The following is a 26,003-nucleotide window of genomic DNA, read 5'->3' on the forward strand; positions in this document are numbered from 1 at the left end:
GAAGCATGTTGTGCTCCTGAGCAGCTCACAGACCATGTGCTGGCATTTACTTGGCAAGTTACATGACTGAGGTCACTGCATCACACCAAATGATTGTACATTAGAAAATTACAATAATGGAATAATCTGGTAGTTATGATACTGGACTTGGAATATTTTTGTCCTGCTCTTGACTCTGCTACAACATTAAGCAAATTATTCAGGTTTTTTTCTCCTCAGTCACTTATCCATAAAACAATGGAATTTTCTTTTTCTGTTTGTCTGTTCATGGCCCAGTGAGTTTGTGAAACAGACCTTCTCCTTTTGTATTTCCACAATACCTAGCACTGTGGACCTTAGAATCAGGTGCAGTCTTGCATGTCTCCCTTAACGCAAACAACCATTGTTTATAGCTCATTTTTATCTATATTGTGTTTTAGGATGGATACTGGACATTTTGCAACCTTTTCCACATTGCAGGTCTACAGCAATGAGCTAAAGTGGGAAAAACATATCAGCAAAGCATGGAGAACAGACTTCAAAAATGCCTCCTACCTGCACAGGTGTCTCCAGGGTGTAGATGTGTTCCCCACGCACGTTGTAGAACTTGACCAGGGCGCTTTTCAGCAGGGAGCCATTGCTGAGGTCAAGCAGCTGGTTCTGCTTCTCCATGCCTGCCACTGCCAGCAGGTCTCCTTGTGTGCACCACTGCACCACCACATCTGAAACCACAAACACGTCTGAGCCACTGCTGACTAGAAACAACAGCAACAGCACTTCCAGATGCTGCAAAGTGACTTGAACAGATAAAACATGCTCTCAGAAGTTCCTTAAGTACTTAGAAACCTATATCCTTCCATTGAAATAGTAGAAAATATGCCACAGATGCACTTTTTGAGAATGACTCTTCATTTTGTAAACTGAAAAAAAATGTGTAAAAAACATTCTTTTCACTCTATTGTGAGTCTAGAATGCAATCAGTAGCTGCTCCTGAACACCTAAGAACAAGAATTTACTAGAGATGTTGAAACCAATGTGGAAGATCCTACATACAGCTTTGGGGTAAATAAGTGGAATCAAGTTAATATGCAGATGGATAATCTTACTAAGAGAGTAGCAAAGAGTGTTTGTCTGGAAAGGCCTATAATGCAAAAAAGCAGAATATCTGGCAATGCCTCATGTTCTCATGGCTGTCAATGTAACTTTTAACACCACTCAAACTAGAGTTACAACAGTAGAGCATGAACCTAAAAGCACTTGGATTGTGTCCATAAATACAGATGGCCCACATGTCATATATTTTCTTTTGCCACCATCACACAAAGATGATGAGGGCTCTGGAGAATCTCTCTTACAAGAAGAGATTCAGGGAGCTGGGCAGGTTTGGTCTAGAGCAGCCTGACAGTGGACCTCATTATTATCTCAAAGTTTTGTGCAGAGAGGATGGTGCCAGACTCTTTTCAGTGGCGCCCAGTGACAGGACAAGGAGCAATGGCCATAAACTAAATCACAAGAAATTCAACCTCATGAGGAAGAACTTCTTTACACTGAGGGCAGCAGAGGGAGAGGCTGAGGAGTCTCCCTCTCGAGACATTCAAAACCCATCAAGACAAGTCCCTGTGCAACCTGTTCTGGAGGACCTACCTCGGCAGGGGGGTTGGACTGGCTGATCCCCAGAGGTCCCTTCCTACCCTAATGATTTTGTGATTCTGACATGTAAAAATCTACTCAGCTGCATAGCAGGGTTTTACCGGAATCACACAGGGACTGCTCAGACTCTCATATACATGGATATGAATATACACATCAGTTACTTCTCTTACAGGCACCTCACGATGAGGGACGCCCACAGCTTAGTTTGGGGATGCTTATTTCAAACCCTTATATCCTCTAGTTCTTTGTCACACTTCTAGAGTAACTCTAAAAAAGCATTTTGCATTTCTGCTTGTGTTTCAAAGGCGGATTTCCATGTTGAAGGAATACAAAGCTAGTGTTTAAATCTTTTTACTCTTAAACCAGAGGTGAAAGGCAGCTATTTTGTGCTGAGACAAAGTGAAGGTAAAGACAAAACTTTTGTGCTCTGGGATGCTCAGTCTGCCAAGAACCTTTTGAAGACACTTGTGGGCGAGAAGCTGTCTTCAAATGAAGAAGCAAGAGAGAAATGAGAGTTGGCAGGAAGGATCTCAAAATTGTTTCAAGTTGTCAACTTGTCATTTTTAGGAACTTTTATGTGCAATTTAAAATGGTTTTGTATTATTTCAACTTTCTGATATTTCTCATGGGAATTATGCTTCTGTACATATCAGAGGGAAGCCGCATGTTCCTCAAGGTAATTTTTCCACAGCCAGGCATTGTGTGCCTCTTGTTTTCTCTTAGCTTTCAGCCCTCTAAGTAACCTACAATGGGATTTAATTAATGTTTCTTAGACAGGAAAAAATAGGCAGATTAGAAATAAACAAGGTAAGCTGATCAACTCCACTTTTGGTAACTGGATAACTATGGAAGTACCATAATGAAAAAACTGTCTCTTTTGGATACATGTCCTCAGGTAAAACTTTCAGCGGATCTCCATGACAAGAGGAAGATGAGTGTCCAGCAGTTTTCTCTCTCTCTCTGTCTCCAAGTCCTAGACTAGACTGCAGCAAAGGCAGCAAAGGGGGTGGGTGTGGACTGCAGCACCCTCCAGGGCAGTGTGGCTCTACTGACAGACTTGGCACTGCCAAGAGGCTCTTCAATGACTACTGGACCTTTATACAAAATAACTGTGAACAGGTTCTCAGCACTAGCACAGAGATTAAAAATCAAATGGAGGTTTCATTTAGGGTAATGGTCTACAAGTGAATCAGTGGGTCAGTCACCCCTACTTTCCAGCCAGCACAGGCATGGAAATCAGCAAACCTTGAACACAGAGCACTGTAAATGTGCAACAGCTCTGCAGGCAGTGGTTGTGGCTAACCAGTACAATTAATAGATGTAGCTCAGCAGTTCTGCAGGAAGCAGTGCACTGAGAATCAGAGTTAAAAAGCACCAAAAAAATAAAGAATACATTTGAACAGTTCAGGACCTCCACTAGGACTCACAAAACTACCAGGACTGTTCAAGCTGGATCAAAAGAAGTCTTATTTGGGTAATCATATTATCAAGGTTTTTCCTCTGTCAATTTAACAGAAATATTATCAGTAAAATGAGAACTCTGCAAAACTAGTAGAATATGTATCTTCTCTATATATTAAAAATATATTGCTACTGCTTGAAATAATTTCATAGTTGCCTACCTTAAAAATACAATGAGTAGCCTACAGCAGCCAATAAAGGCAAGGATATCTTCTGCAGAGATCACAGAGCAATACTTTGAGATTTTAAACACAAACACATGAACAACAACTTGCAGTGGTTTTGCACATTCTTTCCTGTGATAAAATCCAGTAAAATTTAGAGTCACTTGAAAAAAATATGAAGCTACAGGAAGTGTGAACACCTATACAGAACCAGACATAAAATACTTTCCACTGTACAGTGCTTAAAACAACAATATCCCAATCATCTTTCTCTGTCTCACACACATTCCCAATCCAGTAAGATGCTGCATGTTTTTTGTCTGCAGATGACAAAAATGTAGTCAAGCTTATAACTAATAAAAATATTCCTACCCAATCTAGCACATTAATATTTTGCTACAGGAGGGCAATATACTTAAGGGATCTTTTTTGTGCTAGTGAAAGTCAGTGGGGAAGGACAAACAGGACACACATCCTCAGCAAGACCGAGCCCTGCAAGTCTAAACAGAGAATAAGATGGGGTCTGTTTCTCCTACTGTTTCCAGTTGAAAGCTAGACTAGATGACAACTCAAGACTGCTCAGTACCCTGATTACTATAATATTGTAGAAATGCTGAGCAGATCCATTGGTGATTATCACAAGAGCTTTTTTAAGTTGGCCCCAGTTCTCCACACTTTTGGGTTCCTTTCAGCTGATGAAGTTTTCTGGATTGTAGGGTTGTCTCATGATGCTCCATTTTGGCACTCACACATTTCTGGGGCTGGCACAGAAGGAGAAAGGAATGGAACAGAAACCTTAAAGGTGATGTTTTTACCTCCCAAGAGTACTGTACATAATGGATCACCCAAAAAATGTGGGGACAGTGAATGGGCAACTTTTCACCAAAACCATCCCACTATTTCAGAACAGCTAAGAGTTTGCTCCAACAGCCTAATTCTGTTTTCATCTAATTTAAAACTAATTCACCTGTGGAGATGAAAGAGCTTCAGTGGAACCTATATTTAAGCATGTGCCTATGTGCTGTATTGAATTAAAATGTCTCTGCAGGCAAAGCACAGTAAATTGCACAGAGAGTGCTGGCAAACTAAAGGACATCTTTAATAGGTAAGAACAGTAAAAATTTCAATGTGGGTTAAAAATTTTACATCGAATACTGTTTGTACAAACATTGGTGCACATCACTTCGCAAACTGTATAGTAATTAATCACAGGAATGTTTTCTCTCTCAGAACAAGTTGCCTCTTGACAATCAATAATTCTAGCAAGTTTTCAATAATTGTGAGAACCAAAGCAGCATTGTAATTTATACCAGGTTGCAAAAAGCATGGAAGACTTTGTGAATTAGACATGCAAAGAAAGTGTTATGTAGCAGAGACATTCACACAAAGAACCATAATCATATTAATGCATTCTGCTGGAAAACTGCAGAACAGATCAGTTGCCCTACAAAACTGCCATGAAAACACAATCTCAAAAATATTGTGAAGCATTTTTTCCAGCACAGAAACTCCATCAGCCAAGAACTGCTCTTCCTCCAGCAGGTGTCACTGCTGGAAACGGCAATAACAGTGCTCAGGGCTCCTGGGTTAAGGAGCAAGAGGCACAAAAATGTATCCTATGCATACATCATCAAAAATACAGGAAAAACAGGGCATAGGAGAGGGAGAAACAGCTTCTTATTGGTACCTTTCAGCCCCGAGCGGATGATAGTGGGAGACAAGTCATCGTAGTTGTTCATTAAACTGATGTCTCCTGACGTGAAGCTGACAGTCAGTAGTGGCTTGGTGTTCTGCACCGGCACTGGATAGGCAGCTGGGCCATCTGCAAAACAAGGCTCTGAGTGAGCAAAAGGTGAGCAGCCAAAAATAATCACATCCAGGTTGAAACACACTGTACTTCAGCCTATCACCATCAGGAGCTGTTCCAAGCCTCTCTACCTGCTTATTTCTGCAACATCTGTGAGCACAAGTAAAGCAGGTTTAGCTAGTTAAACTTCTCTGTTTCTGTAAAACCTCAGTGCTTTTACTTTGTCAATTTTTAGTGCTCCATATCCACAGTGATTTATGCATATACTATTATGTTACATAGTGGTGGTTTTCAGTCTTCATTCTCAATGCCTCAAAGTGGCAAAGAAATGGAAAACCAGTGCCTTAGAAGACTTTCTTGGAACCCCAGTTGAAAACCAGCATGATGAACAATATAATAACATTAAAAGTGATCTGCTCTATACCCTTTTTGCTTGGGCAGGTACCAGGGACTCCTCCTAAAGTCACACGGAGACATTTTAAGAATTTCAAAGAGAACATACTGACCTTTCACAAATTACTGCATTCTAAATGTCTAGGCAGCAGCATGAAAAGATACCAGCCATTCTGCATAACAGGATCCAATGCACCCAAAAGGAGAGGTGAGCCCAAATGGAACACTTGGCTTTAAAAACCATTTCTGCAAAGTCTCTGGTCCTCTGGGTTTGTTTTTCAGCAACTCACTATAATTCCTTTGCTCAAATACTTCATGACCAATATTGGCATCTGTAGCTTTTGGTGTTTAACTCCTGTTTACAGTTTCTGAGAGGAGATGCCACTGGTCCCTGATTAAGTGCCTGTCAAAGCCCAGCCAACATCTTTCCAGTCAACAAAAATGTCAGAACCAGTTAAGAGTAGTATTGTTTCCTGAACTTGTAAAAAAGCTGATGAGAAATCATTTTGGAGAAAGATGTCTAGTAACTGGCACCTCCATGTGTATATAATTTAATAAGAAAATCCCAACAAACTTCTAGTCCTTCCTACACATCTGTGTGAGTCAAAGGCTTGTCACCTTTAAGAGGTTTATGCTACATCTGCTCTAAAGAAAACACATCATGTTTGGGTAATCATTAAAATAGGCTTGTAACGAGTCCACCCACCCCCTGACTGACTCAGAAAAAGCTAACACACACATTTGGATCATTTAAGCTCACATCTGCAATTTCACCATCCTCCAAATGGAAACCTCAGTATTTCTGAAAAACACAACAAAAACCCAGGAAAAATCCAATTTATTGCTGTTGTCTGTCTTGCTTTAGGAGTTTGCTAGGTTGAAGTCAGTTTCTTTCCTTCTAAGGTAAGAAATCTTACCCAGTACCAGAAGTAAGGCATGAAAGCCAAAACAAAATCCAATTTTAAAATATTCTAACATTTTCCAGGTGATCAGATTATCTTCTTTCAATATTTGTTAAATACATAAGCTTATTATATAGACACATATAGTGGAAAAGATAGATTTTTTAGTGTGAATCCAAATTAGAGTTAAAACTGCAAAAGTCCTCAATTCAGAGGTTCAGATCCAAGACCCAAATTCAGAATTACTTTTGAATAATTGTTATGTATTTAAAATTTTCACTGTACAATCACTGACTGTTATAGCAAGTTAGTTCTTAATGCAGTTCAGGCTTTATACACTGAAATACAGTAACAGCTCACCTAGAGCTAATAAAGTGATCAATCACATAAATGGAAAGTATAATCATTACTTGAATGAGAAGGGTGGGACAGACTGTGCATGGACACCTAGGCCTCAGAAGTCTTTGCTACTGATGATTTCCAAAGACTTTAAAGCCAAATATTTCACCAAATGAGTTGCATTGAGACTTAAGGAGAGGGAAGGATTTATTCCTGACTCTCAAACTGGCAATGTGCTCTAAAGCATGTGAATTAATAACTACAGCCAACTCCAGTCACCCTGCTTCTACCCCATGTCATTGCAGGAAATATCTTCATTTCTGAGCCTCCTGCAGTATTTATGGAACTCTTGATGTCAGGACTATGAAGGATGGGACTGTAACGATGAGCATTACAGAAATCCTACAAAACAGAGATAGCACTAAATATATAGTACTTTACACCATGTCTAGTACTGCTGCCTTTTCACGTGAATCTATATAATAGTGCAATAATTTCTGTGGCTGCACTCTGTGCCTCCACACACACCAACCACTGCAATACCTCATGTCTGCTTATCAGCAAAACCTGACATGTCCCTGTCTACTGTTTTTCACTCACTCTCACTGAAAGCTTTTGAGCTTTGTGATGTTATCTCATTTGTGCAAACGCAGGCAGAGCAGCACCAAGGAGGCAGCAAGGCTGGTGGCACAGCTGGGAACAAAGCCACTCTCCCATACCAGCCCTCTGCTCCATGACAGCTTGAAACTGTGGCCACCCTGCTGGTTTTGTAGGGCATGGCATCGCCCTGGCATGTGGGCTGCCTTCATGGGCAGGTGCAAAGCTGAAGCAGAAGATGTGCCCATGACTTACCCTGTGGTGGGGAGTAGTCGTCGGAGTCCGTGTCGCTCTCGCTGCTGTCCTCCACCAGGAAGCTGGGGTAGTTCCAGGACATGCTGAGGATGCCATCTGACTCATGAAGGAGCACGTGGGCCAGCATGCGCCCGTGGCAGTCCATGACAATCACCTGTCCATCAGCAGTGCCAAACAGAACCTGAAAATGACACAACAACCCTCAGTCCCACCGAATGTCAGCCACGGGGCTCTCCTTCAAACGCATCTTGTCATTAACCAGCTACCCTGGAAATGAATTGAAAACAAAGCAGTCATGGATGTGAAAGAGTGCCAGAAAGAGTGCAGGACCCTGCAATCAAAGATGAATGTGAAGAATGAAGTTAAAGCAGCAGAGTCTACAGGTAAGTTTGTAAAATCTGTGAGCAAGTAACGTTTCATGGTGGATGCATTTCATTCACTTTAATGTGAGACGTTACACTTAATTTGAACTTGATCATTACCAAAATTAAAGTGAGCTGGCAGAAAAGCTACCACAGATTATTTAATATTCTTGGATACTACAAAAACTCCTAAACCTGGTGGCAGAAAATGTGTGCATCAGTCGTAACAGTATCAAAAGAAAAGACACAGCTGACAAAAGTGAAGTCCTAGCAGAGATTTCAAATGGTTCATGAGAAATACAAAGCTGAATAGAGGACAGGTTACTGAGCTGATGAGTTAAGAGAAATTGGAAGAATGCCTTCCAAAAAAGGCAAAAGCAGCATGATCAGGCAGCTGGAAGTAGATTAACACAGGCCAAGGGGAAGGCAATAAGGCAACATGCTGCACATCCAGTAAGAGATGAGAAAAGCTTCCACCCAACCATTTCCAACACAAAATGGATAATCCAAGTTTTTTCTTGCACTTAAACAACTCCATAGCCAATCACAGACTGAAGTCAGACTGACTGGAACCAGCCAGTTTCTTGTTTAATAAATTCTTCTTGAGAATTTAAGAAAGTTAAGATCCTGAATACTTGATGAATTTTAAGAGAAAAATCAGGAAATAAGGACTAATAAATCCTAAAGCAATAAATGGATTAGCCAAGGCTGTTGCTGCCATCACATAATTCTGTATGAGGCAAATACACTTTAAAGCAAGTTTAAAAGCACCCATCAACTTGAAAACTAGCCAGCATTAAAAATGATGCTCAAAGGAAGGTCAAACCTTACACTTGCTCTTCAGTCAACCACCTATTTCCAGTATATTTAAGGTTCTAACAATTGAATGCCCAGGTCAGAAATTCACCTAGCCTTGGATCTTACCTGTAAGAGTGGTCAAGAGTTTGGAGAAGAGTGAAAGAACAGGATGCACTGAGCAAGCATCTCCCCCGCACGCTCCTGTAGCTTTCAACAAAAAACCCCACAATCCCTCTTCTCTGATAACTGATAATTTCATTTGGCAACCTTTAGCTCTTTACATTGAAAGAAACATGAATAATTGTTCCCTACTTACATTCTTAACATTGGTCACAATTTCACAGACCTCTATTATGCGACTCCCTGGTCATCTCTTTCCCAAGCTGAAGAATCACAGCCCACTTAGGATCTCCATGTACACTTCTTGTTCAAAGCCTGCAATCAACCCTTGGTGACCTCTGCTGTCAGAGGCCTTCTTTTCTACCTTCCTGCTGAGAGGCTGTGTCAGACTTGCAGCAGGCAATGTGTGTATTGTATCACACTTATTCAACAGCAGTCTCCTAGGAAGCAATTGTCAATATTGCACTTTTGAAAGTTTCAGAAAGGAAATGTAGTTTCCTAAGCCTTAGTTAAAAAACCCCAAAAAACAAAGCAACCAAAAAAACCCCACCACCAAACAAAAAAAAACCCCAACCAACCAAACAAAACCCAAACAACCCAAACAACTACAATCCAAACCAAAAACAAAAATACTGGAGTTCTTTTTATTATCAACATAATGAAGGTTATAAACTCGAATGGCAATTTAACAGAACTCCCATAAAGTCATTAAAATCTTAAGGAAAACAATGGAGTTGTTTCCCACTATCAAAAATATTTTTAAAAATCAGTATCTGACTGCCTTACCTGTAATCATTACATGTTATAAATATTTTTGTGTTAAATAGTTGCTGGGTTAAAACAGCAACTGAAGTTTGCTACAAGCCTCAGAATACTACTCTTAGGTGTAAAAGCAAGAACTCAACCTTTGTTCATCTCACACTATCCTCCCTTGTGATCCCTTATTCCATTCTTCTTCCAGTTTTATCATCACATCTCCTTTCACACTGTTCACTATTTCCACTGTTTTCACATGCATGATCAGTGCACAGCCACTGTCACTATTCATTTTCAAAACACAGCCACCCTCTGATCTAAACAAAACAAACTTTTACAAAGGCAAAATCTTACCAGTTGTCACTGCTAGCTTTTCACACCACTCTCAGTCTGCTAGGGATTAGTTTCTAACTGGTCTGCAAGAAGTTTTAGAACTGCAAATACCCAGACAGGGGAGCTGAGCCTCTGTTGTTTCTGAAAATAGCAGTCTGACAAGAGTCTGCCTCCTAAAACCCTGCAGAAACATTTTATAATTGGGTAGGAACAAAATCTTTGGATTCATCACTCAACAGTTCAGTCTCAATCCAAAGCTAATTCTTTTGAGTAACACTGCCCCCAAATAATTTAAAATTATGAAGTCCTCAATAATTTCCAGTTCAGAACAGCTGCATGTCAGCATTTAATTCTTGCACTGGAACTCGAGAGAGCTCTTTAGCAACCTAGAAATATCAGAGGGCACACTTCATCTCTTCAGCCAGGCTGTAGGTTTCAAGGAGCAGCTTTAAGTTTCAGGGTTATTGTAGCAATACAACCTTTAAGATGAAAGCATTTATCAGCCTGATAGTCCTGCTGGCTGAACTCCTGCTGAAGCTGTAAAAATGTCCAATGATGTTATCATCCATAACATTACTCAGGTTATAAATGCCACACTCAAGCTACTTATGTCAGATGAATAAAACTCACTTGACCTTCAGACAAAAGGTTGAGCCACAGGATATCCCTAAAGCATCTAACAGAGAAATTAAGAAGTTACATTTTAGATACTTAAATTAATTTTATTTTTTGTGTGTTTGCAGATTGAGGAGGTCAGACAGAATGTTGGAAAAGGGAACAAGTTATAGTGGTTTGTTATCCCTTGAACACAAAAGCTAAGTGATAATAAGAATAATTTTAAAAAACCAAGTACTTATTTTGAAGTGGTTCTTTGGCCCCTTGTTCTGTTCTTCTCTTGACTCATCTCTTCTCCTTTCCTACTGCTTGTTATCACAGCTGATCTTACATGTATTACCAACTGCTAAACTGCATTTGCAGAACAGGGAAAATCCAATAACCCAACACCTAAAATCACCCAATACCTTCTGAGTGTGAGTCAGTAGCACAACATAAATGCAGTATGTCTTTACACAATATCACACATGGCCAAGCCTACACTGCAGTGAAGACTGATTAAAAGTCACACAAATGCAGGGCTCCTGTAGTGCCCAGATGTTGTGTGCTTTCCAGGGAAGCTGTGGTAAACAGCCCTGGGAAAGCACACATGGCTTTCCAAGTGTACCCAGAGATGAAAGGGGGGCTCAGTTCTGAAACACAAGTGTCTTAGTTCTCCACGAAACCCAAGCCTGGGTGACTTCTATCTATTATAACAAATCTGAATACCTGACAAACACCCTTCTCTGGAATGCACTGACCTCTTCAGTCTATGTGCTAACTTGAGGTGAGTTTCACAACCTAGTTTTGGTAAATTAATAGGTTTTTCAAGAAAGATTTCTGAGCTATCATCCATGAAACTTAGCATTCAACATTATAACCTCCTTAAATGCCCAAGATATCAAAGACACTCCAACTAACTGTCTGAAATACACCAATTTCTAAAAGACATATGGTAAGCAAAAGATGGGGTATTTTGCTCTGAAGGATTCCTCTTATGAAGAGATTAATATTACAACAGCCAAGAAGCTAAAAATTCAGCTCAAGAGGAACAGCTTGGACAGGCTGGGTGGCTTTGCTATGTAAATTTCAATAATATTGCGCTGAACTCCTCAGTTCCTGTAAGATCTGTTGTGATGCTGCAATGCTCTGGAGCAGACACAGCATCAGCAGAAAGTGGTTTGGAAGCACCAAGATCCACAAAGCTACAGTGGAGTGACCAAAGAGCTGCTACATTGAAGGTCCAGCTCAGGAAGCCCAATGTTTTGTAGAAGTATTCTTTTCTAACAGCGGTGCTTTTTTGACACATTAACACATTTTGCTGCTATTTAATTTGGTTTAATGTAAGTAAATAGAACTCATCAACAGTAAGAAAGCTCAAACTTTATCATAATTGGAATACATATAAGGAGTAGAAGGCAGATTTATTCCCAATCTCAGGTTTTGGTTGTACAAATTGAACAGTCAATAATGTTACAGAAAGATATTGATAAAACAAGATGCCTCCCTTCGTGACATTTAGTACTAACACTGAAGGTTTCTAATGTTGCTGGTTAAACAAAACTCCCAGGATATCTAATCAATACATTTTCAGAACAGGGACTGTCATTCTGCATCAGGGAAACAACCAAACCTTTGACTGAAGCTGAAGTTAAAGCATTAGAAGCTGGATTTGCTATAGCTGCTGGAAGAAATATAAAGCTGTTGGAGGCTACTTTAGGGTAGCACTTTGCCAGTGAGATATTCCAGTATTGTGATGTTGGAAAGCTAAAAAAGGAACAAGCATCTGTTTTACTCCTGCTGGCTTGGGATTTTTAACAGATCCTCTTGACTTTCTACACAGAACAAACATCTGACAACTCACAAACACAAAACAACTCATAGACTCCATTAATTTCAACAGCACTAAAAATTATTCTAGCAAACTCCATCCTAGTACAATCTGGTTCTTAAAACCCCAAATTTTCACATACAGGCAGAACTTGCCTTGTAGGACTATGCAAGGTGCATGACCAGACTGGATCTTAATTCCTGGACACACTGAAATATTCTGAAAATTAATGTAATCTGTCATTAAATCTTAAGTGCTCTAATTTTCCCTAAGATGTGGCTAAGCTGTCAGGAACTCCACTGAGCTATTTCTCAAGTTACAGATCTCCCTTCTCCCACAGGACAGGTAGCAGCTTTTGGTTTTTAACATTCTCCAGGGCTGTACTTTCAAAGTTTGAAGGACTCCTCTTCTTGGAAACCTTACCCTTTCAGTATTTTGTTTTACTCTTTGCCTTTGTGTGTGTGTTTGGCACACACACCTGCTGAAATCTTGGTGCCATCATAGCAGGCTGTATCACTGCTGCCACTTAAAAACTTGTCCTGCACAGCTCTGCATTCACAGCTGCCTCATTTTATGTTTTGCTTCACTGACCTTCACTTTCTCAAATTCAGACCTGTTTTTATGCTTTCTTCTTCAGTCTCCTCCCCCATCTTCCCCTACAGGAAAAACTAGGCACCTCAGAAAATACACTTTGCAAAAATCCTAGTAAGGTCAACCATTTACACCGTCAGAAGAGGCTGAGCAGTTCACGGAAGCTGAATTAGTTCTGTTTGCTCTGATTTAGCCACCTGGACAAACTTCAGTATTTATGATAGGAACAGCCTTCACAGCTGTCACCAAACTGCCATCACACTAATAGAGATAAATCTATTTTGCTGATTCAAAATTAACTGAACTATAAAGTGATAAATACACAGAATGATGGATCAACCTTCTATTTATGCAGGTAGGCTTAGTAACAAAGGAAATGCAGGGAAAATTATTGCCAATAATTATTTTCATTCATTAGTTGAACAAAACAATGTCAGCCTTGCCAAGGCTTAACTCCAGCATTCTGCAGTCCATTTAGATGTAATATTAGCATTTTGCTTGGGCTTTTCTTGTTTACTGTTTCTCCACCACAAAGCAGGAGAAAGTGCAGCAAATTCCTCTTAGGATATGTTAAAAAGTGAAAGTTTGTTTTTTCTCAGTGTCATATTTCTGGCTTTCCTCCTTTTTACCTCAAAATACAGAGAGAAATAAAGAAAAGCAGAGTGAGGGAGACAGCTGGTCTCCTGCTGAATACTTTTTTTTATTTCCATTAAAAATTCAGCCACTGTAAAATGATTTCTTGAACTGACACAAAAAGAGACATCACTAAAATTCACATACAAGCTCGGGAGGAAAGCACTAGATTTTTCTTGACTGCCTTTATGTCCAAAAATCTTAGAAGACTCTGTTTCCTTTGGATGTGAGCAGTTACCAGCCCCCCACATGGCTGGAACAGCCCAGGATCATTCCACTACCCCCCTTTATAAACATACATACAGCGGGGATATTCTCATTTGAGGTCATTAATCCTTTCAAAAGCAGCACTGGCTGAGTTACCTACTTTCAGCCTTGTTCATTCTCTCTTTTACCAAGTCCATAGGATCTAGATAACTATTACAAAGACATCAAATGAGAAGGCAAAGTAAATCCATCAAAGATCTTGGTGGAGAATCCATTTAATAAATATTGAAATAGCAAACACTGAAATACCAAAAACTGGGGATTCAAACTGCACTGGCTTTATTTCCCTCTAAAATAGTATAATGTAGCTGAATGACTGTAAATGAGATACAGTCTTTCATGCCACTTCAGGAGTCAAAAATGTAAGTAGTCTTAAAACCAGGACCTCAAGCTATTAACTACTCTGGACATGTGGGGATAGAAGCAATTGTCCAGGCAAAGATGTTTTATGAAATGTTATATGAAAGCATTCTAGCAAATCACAGAAAGACTGGTTATTATACATTCCTGTAATTATACCTGGACTAATTCTGACTCGTGTACTCCAGGCACACACATTTCTATATTCCTTCTTGACTCTCAAGACATTTTTTGAGCAAGCATCTTACAGCAATTAGATTTTTAAGTGAAGAGTTGTCCTCCTATATAATGTTCATGGCATTAACGATATGCCTCAGTTTACTTAAAATGTGAAAGAAATCATATTTAAAGCAGCATGCAAAATGAATAAAAGGCCAACAGCTGAACACCTTCTACAGAACATCTTCTGTGACAATTGACTTGGACAGGACTCCAAGCCTGAAGCATTGAGTTTCCACAGCAGAAATACTCTGGGATATTCTTTGAGCAGTGTTGTTTTCTGATTGCCCACAAAACTGCCAGGAAAGTCTGTATCTGAAAACACATATTCTTCACAAAGATGCAATTATACATAGCAACTAAAACAACATCTGGTGGGAAAATGCAATTAGTTTTATCAACAAACACTCAATCAGGAAAAGAAGTCAACTGATACACTTGGCAGTCTCCTGCATTATTCCCATGTCAGGTTTTAGTTATTTCCTGAAAGATATGCTGACTGCTGAAGCTAAAATCTCATTCAGAGCTTTAGAAGTCTGAGAGTTTCTGCTGGGGTTTTGTGGTTTGTTTTTTTTCCCTAATTGAAAATAGTATTACTTAGAAACAAGGACAGCACGCTCAACCAGTGAAAATGCAATACAAAGCAGTTTAGAAGCAATGTCCTTGCTGTTTTGAATTTCATAACATAAAATCAAGCAGTCCCAGGGTAAACTATACACTAATGGAAGTTAGTCCCTCAACTTCTGCCCTCTCCTTCGAGGTCTTGGGTGCTGTCAGAGAGCAGTAACTCAGCATGGTCAGGAAATAGGTGCAATGGGTGAGGTCAAGTGTAACTGAGTCAACATGGAGTCAGGCTGAGTAATAAACTGTTACCGAATGAGGCACTGAAGAAGAATGACCATTCTCTTAAAAAGCAAGGAAAGCAAGGAAGGATTAATTCCTTTTTAGCTTGCCAACAATCCCTCAACATCTGAACACTGACAAGAAACTGGATCCTGGACAGGAAGAACAGAGAGCTCAAGTTGAACACATGCAGGATGAAACATTGATGGGAAAAGTTTTAGAGAATAAAGAGATATTGCTCCTGCTTTCCATTGGTATACTATCTCTTTTTGTCAAATCAATGGAAAGACTATGTGGTATCACTTTCCAAAAATATCACCTTTCCTCTGCTATTACTATGAAACTTGGCCTTGCTTTCCCAGACAAAACCTAGTACAGAAATCCACAATATCCTCCTCAAGATTCAATCACTCTAATCCCTGTTTTCGGCACCAAGGTTTCAGACTATTTGCAGGCTTGAAGACATCTGACCCCAAGTTCAAGACCCCATTTGGCTCCTGGTCTTCTTACTAAACTTCCAAAAAATTGATGGATTAAGTACCAGCGATGATAAAGTTCAAATCAACCACACTGGCAGCTACATTTCTTTTGAAGTGAAAAGACCACAAAGCTCTAGATGAACCCAAGAGATCCTGGGGCCAAAGTATTGTCAGTCAAGCGGCTTTGGCAGTGGAATAATGGACTCTTCCTGAAAAATGCTGTGAAACCTTCACAGTGTGGAGACCTTTCCCTCTGTAAGAATTACACTTCCACTCACGTGCCCTCTCCTGACCAGTTCAAAATCTGAACAAAGCAATTTTCCTGCCCTACCTATGACTTCTCCTTAGAGAGCACCTTCCTGCAGAAGGTTCAATTTTTTCCCTACACTGCCTAAAACACAGCCTTTAGTGCCGCTCCCTTGCAGAGGTACACTGCAAAGCCTCATGCTTACTATGTGCCCCAGGGCTGAAGCATAGCACAGAGCTTTTCAAAACCACAAGTTCAAGTAAACTCCCTGTCTCAGAGAACTAAAGACTTCAGGCTATAGAAGCAAAATCTTCTGTACAGGTGCCAGCAAGGTGAGAGGAGAGGCAAACGACTCCTTTCTTCCTGACACCTCCCACACAGAGACTGGTCTTGTTTCTATTTGCACTCATCTTTACTTTGCTGACTCAAACATTGATGCTTCAAAAATGTAAAACAGCACTGGGTATAAAAATGCTAAGTGGACACATTAACTGAAGAGCACAAGTTTTCATCTCTCCCTCCATCTCTGGCTTGTCACTGCCAACAACATTCTTCTTTCCTGAGGGAGGCAAAGACGTGGTAGAATGCGCAGCATTTCAACTTCAGATTCCAGTCAGCTAAAATAGCAATATTGTGACCTGAGAGTCATAGGGAAGGAGTTACAAGGTGCACAGTTGAGGCTGACCTGTACATCCTAGTACACCATGCTTCCAAAGGGATGCAGAAATCCATTCAGGCATTTGCTTTTTGCACTAACAAACATCAAACACCCTGTCTACAAGGACGAGCAAAACATTAAAACAGTTGTATTACTCCTTTCAGACAGAGTCATAAAGAGAAAAATTTCTGTGCAAGACTCATCTGAAACAGCCCTGACACAAAACAGTGCAGGAGCTGCAGAGAAAACGAGCCCTGACGCCGTCAGCCCATAAACAACCCCCATGGCACAGCTCTCCTGACTGGAACAAATGGCACCATCTCGTTAGCTCTCCCAGTGCCTTGCCTCTGCAGGCTGCATGAAGAGCATCCAGGGAAAGATTAGGCAAGGCACAGATGAAGCGAGTGGGAAGAAGAAAGCACATTGAAGTATCACCTTATTGCTCTGCTCCTCCAATTACCCGCTCAGTAACTGTGCGGCACAGACCAGGCTTTCTGGCAGGAAAAATTTGTCTGGAATAAACCCACAGATAGATGCCATAGCTCCTGAAGCTGTGGATGAGCCCTAGAGGCTCCAAGGAGAACATCCTTGTTGCCTACCCTCCACAAAACTCAAGGCAAAGCCTAAGAAGTTTTCATCTGAGCACAAAAATCTGCAGTGTAGCTGCTCGTTGCTAGTGAAAAAGGAAAGCACAACCAAGAAATGACAACAGTACACCAAGCTAAGTTTTCTCCTTACAGCTTCTTTTTGGAAGCTGTATTCTCAGCAGAATGATAAATAAAAACCTACTTGAGACAAAAAGGCAAAGGAAAAACAATGCTAATACAGCTATACACTGCTATCAGAAAAAAGGGGAGAAAAAAAAGAGATATCTATTATTTAGGAAATAGCACAATACAGCCTTGGAAACAACATAATAAAAAGAGATGGGAGAAAGAAAGGCAAAATACAACTTAAAATTCACATTACTTTTCCCACAAAATCTGTCACTATTATGTACCATCATAAAAATCAAGTCTCCCAAGCAAAGAGCAAAACCAATGTTACTATCTTCCTCCATGTATAAATATATAAAACTCTGCAAAAATATTTAAACATTTTCAGTTTATATAACCCCCCCCCACATATTTTGTTTACAAAAGGCTGAAATAGCTTAGTCAATATTTACAGACCCCTTAGCACAAGTAAGCAGAAATCATTAATTTTAATAGCAAGTTTGCCACAAAGGTTTGAAATGCTTCTAAAAACAGTCCAAAATATTAGACAGTTAAGCTGGGATGGGTTTTATCTGTGTGTTTTATATAACAAACGGATTTATCTCCAAAGACAACTGAAGTCTCCTTCCCCTGTCCTCTTTCTGCATTTTAATGCTGCTGCTCAATTATGCAGCATGCAATGCTAAAATGCTTATATGTGATTTAACCATTGTCTGCAGTCCTTGTGGCTTGAATAAACTGCCTAGTTAATTAATGACACGTCTCCAACGCTATAAAAAGCCTCCAGCCATTTTTCCCAGTAATCTGAGTAATTCATCCATCAATGAAAATCAGATCTTCCTCAACAACTGTATCTTACAGTGCAATTTTGAGTGGCCCTAGTCATTGTAACCATCATTTGGTAGCTTTAACATCCAGAACTGTGGGGAGAAAACAATGCATTTCTATATGTTAAGACACAAAAATACAATTACTCCCTAGCATCTTTAAGGCTCCTTAATGTGAACCTCTAAATCCTTAATAGGAACAAGAATTATTTGAATAAAGATCAAAATAATTGCTTCCATTTTCAAAATTTACAAGCTGTAACCTTTTTCATTTTGGCCTTCTTTCTCATTCATAACAATTATGGTAAACAGCTACTTTCCCCATACTGCCCCAGTTGCCCCTTTGTAGCTCCCTTTCATCATTCTCTCAACTCATTAGAAGGCCATCTTCAAGACTTTTTTCCACAACTCCAGATGTCTGAGAATAATTAAACTTGACCAGTGTGACTACCATAACAGCAAGGACTGCCCAAATTAAATGTGTGCTACAGCATCTGAATAAAACCAAAGCAGGAGGGTGAGTGGGAGCACACACATCTCATTTCAGAGCCACAGGCAAATGCAGATGTAGGTGGGAAGGCAACAGCAGGGACCAAACAGATGCAACATTTTCAAACACTTATAAATCTGTGTTCTGGAAGCTAGGTAAGGCTACTATCCTTACTTTCAGCTTAGGAGCTGTTCAGAACACCATTCCCTTGAAAAGGTAGTAGCAACTGCAAATCATAGTTCACAGATGAAAACAGAGGATTCAAATGCAGACTGTACTAAAGGGGATTTATTAGGTAAAATTCCTGCCAAGGTCTACAGCCATGCCAAACTCAAGAACTCTGAGAGAGCAGCTCATGAAACACCTGATGCCACTGGTAACAATTTGACAGCAACTCTTGTTAATCAGCTCCTGTGCAGGCCCCTTATGGCACCGTGTGCTGTGCCAGCACAGGGATGTCACCCCACCCCACTGCTGGGCCCAGGGACAACACACATCCCCTTCTTCACCTGGAGCTCCCTCCTGGCTCCACCCTGATGCACTGCAGGCGGGGGAAAGGAGCTGAATCCTGCCCTGCCTCCTGCTTGTCACGGAACAGAGATGCTGCTGAAGCGTCCCTGCAGTTGCCATGGGAATAGGATGGCAAGAGCAGGGAGCAGGAGTGAGTAACAGCTTAGAAACTGCCTCCCTGCACAGCTACTGCCAGCTTCAAGAGACTCCCAAAAAAACAACATACAGAGCTCCTGCGCCCTGCTTTGTGTTTGATGCCACACAATTCATCTGCTGCTGCTCTCTGTTCTCTTCCAGGGCATTACGGGACCCTTCAGTGCACAGGGCATCTGCTCCTAACACGGTGCTGCTTTGTGTTTCACCAAGAGCATCATTTTGTCTGATTAGGCACAGAAGAGGCTGAACCTTGGGGCCTGTACTTACACATTTTTAGTACTGGTGCATGTTGCATTGCAATGGGACCAGGTACAACAGTTAATGTTGCACCCAGCAGGATGCAAATTAAATTAGTCTACCTGCTTATATACTTATTTTCAAACCAAACCGAAGGAAGCATGCTGGCAAAGGTCACATATACCTGTATGTGTATATATCTATATATCTATATATCTATATATCTATATATATAGATATAATATATATAGATATATACACACACACACACACATATGTGTGTGTATGTATATATGTATATATATATACACATATACATACATATATATGTGTGTATATATATGTATACCTGTCATGTCCTAGCCAAACAGAATCCTGTCCAGTCCCTGAATTTCCACCAATAAAAGCTTACAACAGGAAAAGGGGAGGGGGAAAAAGCAGAATTAGGCACTTACAGCTGTCAGAAAAGTCTAATAATTTGTACTAGCAGAGATGCGGGGAACAAATATAGGTTACTAGCACCTCCTGGGATATCCACAAATTAAAATACATTAATTCATTTTCATTGAGGGTTTCCTCTATTGGAGAGTGATTTCCCTTCTCACACACAGAAACAGCAACAGCAACAACCCCAGGGAAGTTCAAGGAATTACACTATATTGCTATAAACTAAGGGATAATCCTCTACAGTTCCTACCCAGTTCTCTGACACTGTCTTTCTCCATCATAAAGAGAGATAATCTCTTTAATGAGTAAAATATAGGGAGAAGAAGAGGGAAAGGGTGGCCTGAGGGCAGCAGACGACAGAAAAATGTCACTGCAAGCTCAGCAAACACACAGGAAGGGAGATAAAGCACTGGAAAGAGGTTCTGTATGACTTGTGGGTTTACGGAAAATTCTCAATTACTTATTGACATTGCTTCTATAATTATAAATAAACCCTTTGGTTAGACAAAACTCAAGATTTTCCCACTTATAAAGTCCTCAATCTGCTTGGTATGTACACTCCCTCTTGGAAAACAAGCATGGGAAAATGCCACAGAACTGTCTCAAGACAGGACACAGCATTCTCTGATATTTCAAATTCATTTTTCATTTCATGTATACTTTGTATATGAAAATATACATGTATATTTTCATTCCTAACATGATCGTAGGTGAGCCTCTCACCAGAAAAATACTCCACATGCCTCCTATAGCCTCTTGTAGCCCTGAAAAAAAACATTTAAAAACTGCAAGGAAAGTCCCACCCCTGAAATCCCATCCATCCAAGTTTAACACAAGAATGGCACTCTGCCTGAGAGACAGACAGCCCAGTCTTATAAAATCTTCCATTTTACATCCCCAAAAGCCCAATGGGGCCACGTTTTGGCCAGATGTGTGCTCTGGTTCTAGGGTACAGGAGGAGGAAATGCCTGAATGAGTGAGACTACAGACACACTGTGAGGTGAGAAAACTGACTTCTAGTCCTCTGAACTAAACATGCAAAATCACATTCAAAAGGCCTATGTAGAGAATTAGCTGAAGAAGCCCCCAGCTCCAAGTCCATACTTGAGATCTGGGTGTGAACTACAGCAGAAATCTGCCCATGACCTTCATGACAAGCTCATCTGAGAGAGATGACACTGAGGGAAAGCACTGCAGTCAACCATGTGACTCAAAGTAAGTTTGTCCCCAGCAAACAAGGAGAGCTCAAAAAACCTGAAAAACAACTCAGCCACAAGAAGAATGCTAACACTCTCTTCTTAAAAGAAAATGCAGAACAATTTTGGCTAGTATTAATAAAATCAGCTGATAACCAGGGCAGAGTATGTACCACATCAGTTAAAAGATATAATTATATGCTCAATTTCAGCAGGACTGTAAGTCTACCCTGGCCACCTCTCTAGCTCTCATCTCATCTCTACACATTAGCCACTACCTCAAAGGTGCTTTACTTCAAGCACAGTAATGACATAAACCCAGAGGCCATACACACTGTCAAACAAGGTGATGGTGACAATATTGCAGCTCCAGCCTTTCCTTGTCTCCAGCAGAAAGGTGGTGGTAGGAAATTACCCTCCTCTTCCAGAGCTGCCCCACAGCCATCCAAGCAAGGAGTGACAGAGGTGACAGCTTACTGCTGCTGAATATACAGGAGAAAAGATGGAGGAGACAGGAGAAGCCACCAGGACGCATGCAGAAGGGAGTGAAGGAGAAAGTTGAGAGAACTGAAGAGTGAAGTGAACAGACACACTATACTGAACAGATTTCTATCAGGATAATAGAAACATGATACTGAACAAGACAATCCCCCTGGAAACGTAAATTTTAAAGATAATTGTGTTAAAGGTCATGGGACCGTGGTGTATAATACTTTCCAGGAATACTTTCACTAGCAACCTTCAAGGTGCCAGAGGGGTAAGAAAAAGAACAGTAGAAAAGTCTAAATTTAAATGCCAACATTTATCTTTCAGTCATTGTACTGACAAGCAGAGTACACTAAGCCATAGGGAAGATTCTGAAGCTACTGTAGACTCTGTTCTCATTTGCACACATACCAATCAGGAGAAAATTTGGGTGAGGCAATAAGCTAGTAAGGGTATCCATTTCCATAAACATTTATTTATGTATAATGTATGCAATGTCCTCCCCCCCGTTTGCTATTTTTAATTTGAACTGAGCACAGTCTCTCACCCAGCACCTCTGTGATTCATGTTTCCTCGTGCCTCCAGAGGCAAGTACATTTAAATATATTTTAGAAGATCACTTCTTTCCACCAGCTCCAGGGAATAGTACAAAGATCCATCATCACTTAACATGCAAACCCCTGCAAACCATATAGTTAGGGAGAATTGTGCAGAGCAATATCAAACTCGAGGCTGGTTTGGGTCTCTATTTCAGTGAATTTCTCAGCAGCAGAGTCTGTAAGTCAAGCAAGTCATTTTCACATAGCTGGAATTGGCCATTATGTTCGAAAGCATTTATCTGGACGCTGAACAAGAGTTTGTTTCCTGGAATAACCACTTATGGAGCATCCAGATTAGAAAGTACAAACATATTGGCTAAACTGAATTAAAGGCAGTCAGCCACTCCAAATTAAACACTCAAGTGAAGATATTTCCAAATACAGTAGCAACAACTGAGCATCATACAAATGGGGTAGCCTCATGTTTAAAACATAGGACTGAGAGCTATTAGATCTTAGCTTCCCCTCCTACTTCTGCTGCTTGTCTCTTCCTCTTGATCTCAAGTAAATTATTTATTGTCAAGATTTACATTTTCCTAGATTCAAAAATAGGCAGGCAGGCTCGCTGGCTTTAAAAAGCAGTGTTGCAATAATTAATTCATTATTCTACACAGAGTACGCTAAAATTATTAGATGCTGCTGCAGAAATGTATATTATTAGTGCTATTATATTCCACTAGCAATTCCCAAAATAACTCTACCTTGGATGAATTTATAGTATTCTAAATTGAGTGGTACCTTGAGTCTTGAACCAGAATCTTTTCCATGGTGGTGTAAAATGAAGGAAGGAAAACAATCCAGCTGTGATCCTAACAGGGTTTCTCTTGGCACTATTCTATGGCTATCATTTCCTTCAGCACTGAATTATACACCCATTCACAACCACAGTGGCAGCAAGCATGAGGAAGGAAGGACCAATCCAGTCAGCTCAGCAGTGAAAGGCAAGGGAGCAGTGTAAATCCTGCAAATGAAACCAGTGCTCCTGCTCCAGCCATGCTGGAAATGCTGCTGTGTCCACTATCATATAATTATTCAGAAAAATGGTAAAGAACATTTTTTTAACTGGCTTTTTCAAAGCTCAGCAAAACTTATTCTTTTAAATTTTATTTGCGTAAGGCTGAGACATCTCTTCAACACTCAATTACATACATTTGCTTATGTGAATGCAAAACATAACCATATGTGCTGCTGGAACTGCTTTTACTACAAGTGCAGACTGGACAAATCTACACAGAAACGTCCAATCAGATGTTTAACAGTCCAGGCTGTATCTCTGCTCAAATGCAGTTATAAGATAGCTGTAACAACAAATTAAGGGTACAATTAACAGATTCCTGTCTCAAACAACTAACTTTGAATAAGACCGTATGTGAATCAGGGGGAAAAGTGATAACAGGGAAATTGGTACACTATCATATTCACCTAACAAGAACAACAGGATTAACCAAATTTTCATTATCAGTGGGAGCAGCACTTTTGAAGGAAACTGATCTTACCACATGACCATTTTACTTGGTAACTTTTTAAGAGATGTATTCCACAGCACAGCAGTGCGACCCAACTGATACCCCTAAATGCCCCACTTTCATTACCTGTTGGTCATCTGGAGTCCATATGCCACAGGTGATCTGACTCTCCAAGTTTATTTCTGAAGACCAGTGTCTTTGTCCACTGACTGAACCGACCAGCACAAATCCATCTCTATAGGAGATAAGTGCCTGAGTCCCATCGTGGCTCCACGTAAAGTCGCTCACCTTAACATATCAAAGACAAGAAAATAGATATATGAGCCATGTAGAATCTCTTTTGCTGTTTTAGTAAAAGGCAGCAGTGCACAGAATGAGACAGGCCAACAATTAACCCAGCTGAAGCTCTGATGTCATGCCTACTGGAGAAAGCACTGTGCTTGCCAAGTGCCTTTGTGACAATTCTTGCGCGTTCCTTCCAATAAACAAATATTTAATTTTCTCCTGTGCTTTTTGAAAGGTATAAAGTCCCATTCCTTGCCCTCTTCATTTGGCCTCTCAGGAGCTGATCCCTCTTGGCTGCAGAGAAAACATGCATACCAACCTGTGCCCCACGATCGTTCACGAGCTCCACAGACCATCTGCCTTCGTATTGTATCCAAACAAATATTCCTCCATCTGCATCGCAGGTTGCTAATTTCTGGAATGGTTCATTCCACCTCACCAGCACAACCTTAAAAGATTACAAACAAAACCAGCATTACCAAAACTGCATGTTGTGCTAACAGCTATTTAACAAGAACCGGTTAAACAACACTGCCAGATAAATATCATTGCATTAAACCCTAAAGAAGCACAAAATAGCAATTTTCGGCCCAGCATTAGGCACCTCTCAAGAACAGCTGGAATCATTTTGCCATGGTTGTCAGGAAATGCACAATCTCTCACCGTCAGGCCTTTCTGGAAGGCACTGCACACTTTCAATAAAATCACAGGGAGCACTGGAACACAGGACTCCATTATAGAAGCTGCAAACAGGAAGCCCTGCACAGATTATCCAGCACTCCCTCAAATGATTCCCCCACTGTAATCTCAGAGACTGTCAGACTCTTCATCAAATCATCACCCCTTGCTGACTTCAAATAAAGCGGCATGCTCTGCACACAATTTAAATACTCAGATTGAATACTCATATTCAAAACAACCCCTGAGAGTCTCAAATTATTAAAAAATAGAAATTTCATAGGAAAGTTGCTTTGCTACTGAGTGCAGAAGGAATACAAAGCAGCTTTAGATTCTTCTCTCCACATTAGAGCTATCTGAGCTTTTCTGGAGAATCTAATCAAGTCTAAACCAACCAACTGCTCTCTCATTTTTAATTAATACCATTTTAACAAATACAGTATCTCTCAAGACCTCAGTATAAACTGAAAACAGCATGTCATCCTAGTCCCTTAAGTAAAAATTAGCAATAAAACAATTTACCTTATGTTAATGACTTTTTCTTAAAAACCATTTTTCCAAATTAGTTTTTTCTCAAAAAAAATTTTTTCCAAATCAGTTTTATTTCAAAAACATGCAGATATATATGGGACACTTACATTCACACAAGTAAATTCTCCCTCAGCTATTTTACTGAGACAGAGAGTATGCAAACAAAGTAAATATATATTAAATACTCAATTAGTAGAGTGTCATTTCAACTACTTAATAAACATTCAGCTGTAATGACACTTTTTCATAAAATGAAATAGATAATTAATAATCTAAAAGCAACAAGCAAAATTTTCCTGAAATATATTTTGCTGTTTACAGAGACAGACTGATCCTCCTAAAGATTCCAGTCCCAAGATGAGCTCTAAGTAGACAGACCCTTCCCACTTCACAAAGAAACCAGCAGTGGTTTTCAGGACTAGGATATAGATATGCATCCCTAAAACCTAAACTTGACAGCTGAGGGATGATCTTGCACTATTCAGAGTGTCAAGGTCACAGCTTAAGAACGTGTGTACCAATGGAGCTCACCAGCCTGGAGCATCAACCCTTGAACCATAAAAAAACACAGGAAAACCATTTCTTTGTTCATACATAAAGCTTATGGGGAGAAGCAAGTATGACAAATCACCTCTCTGTTGTTACACTGCTTAGAAGAATCCCATTTGGGATTTTGCAGAAAAACACTGGCTTCTACTTTATATAACCTTGCAGCTGCACTCTAAGTCACCAGTCCTG

The 26,003-nt window shown here is 40.2% G+C and overlaps 1 protein-coding gene across 2 annotated transcripts in view; it reads right to left on the reverse strand.

The window, feature by feature from the left end:
• TULP4 (TUB like protein 4) overlaps nt 1–26,003 on the reverse strand; it is a 143,417-nt gene that overhangs the window by 24,130 nt on the left and 93,284 nt on the right. For both annotated transcript variants that reach the window (XM_005490242.4, XM_014269307.3), the window contains exons 3-7: nt 24,376–24,504; nt 23,898–24,059; nt 7,551–7,731; nt 4,945–5,079; nt 535–701 (exon numbers count right to left, since the gene is read on the reverse strand). In XM_005490242.4, the coding sequence (XP_005490299.1) occupies nt 535–701; nt 4,945–5,079; nt 7,551–7,731; nt 23,898–24,059; nt 24,376–24,504 (774 nt within the window). The remainder of the gene's footprint in view (nt 1–534; nt 702–4,944; nt 5,080–7,550; nt 7,732–23,897; nt 24,060–24,375; nt 24,505–26,003) is intronic.

This window comes from Zonotrichia albicollis, chromosome 3 (genome assembly GCF_047830755.1).
Source record: "Zonotrichia albicollis isolate bZonAlb1 chromosome 3, bZonAlb1.hap1, whole genome shotgun sequence".
NCBI lineage: Eukaryota > Metazoa > Chordata > Aves > Passeriformes > Passerellidae > Zonotrichia > Zonotrichia albicollis.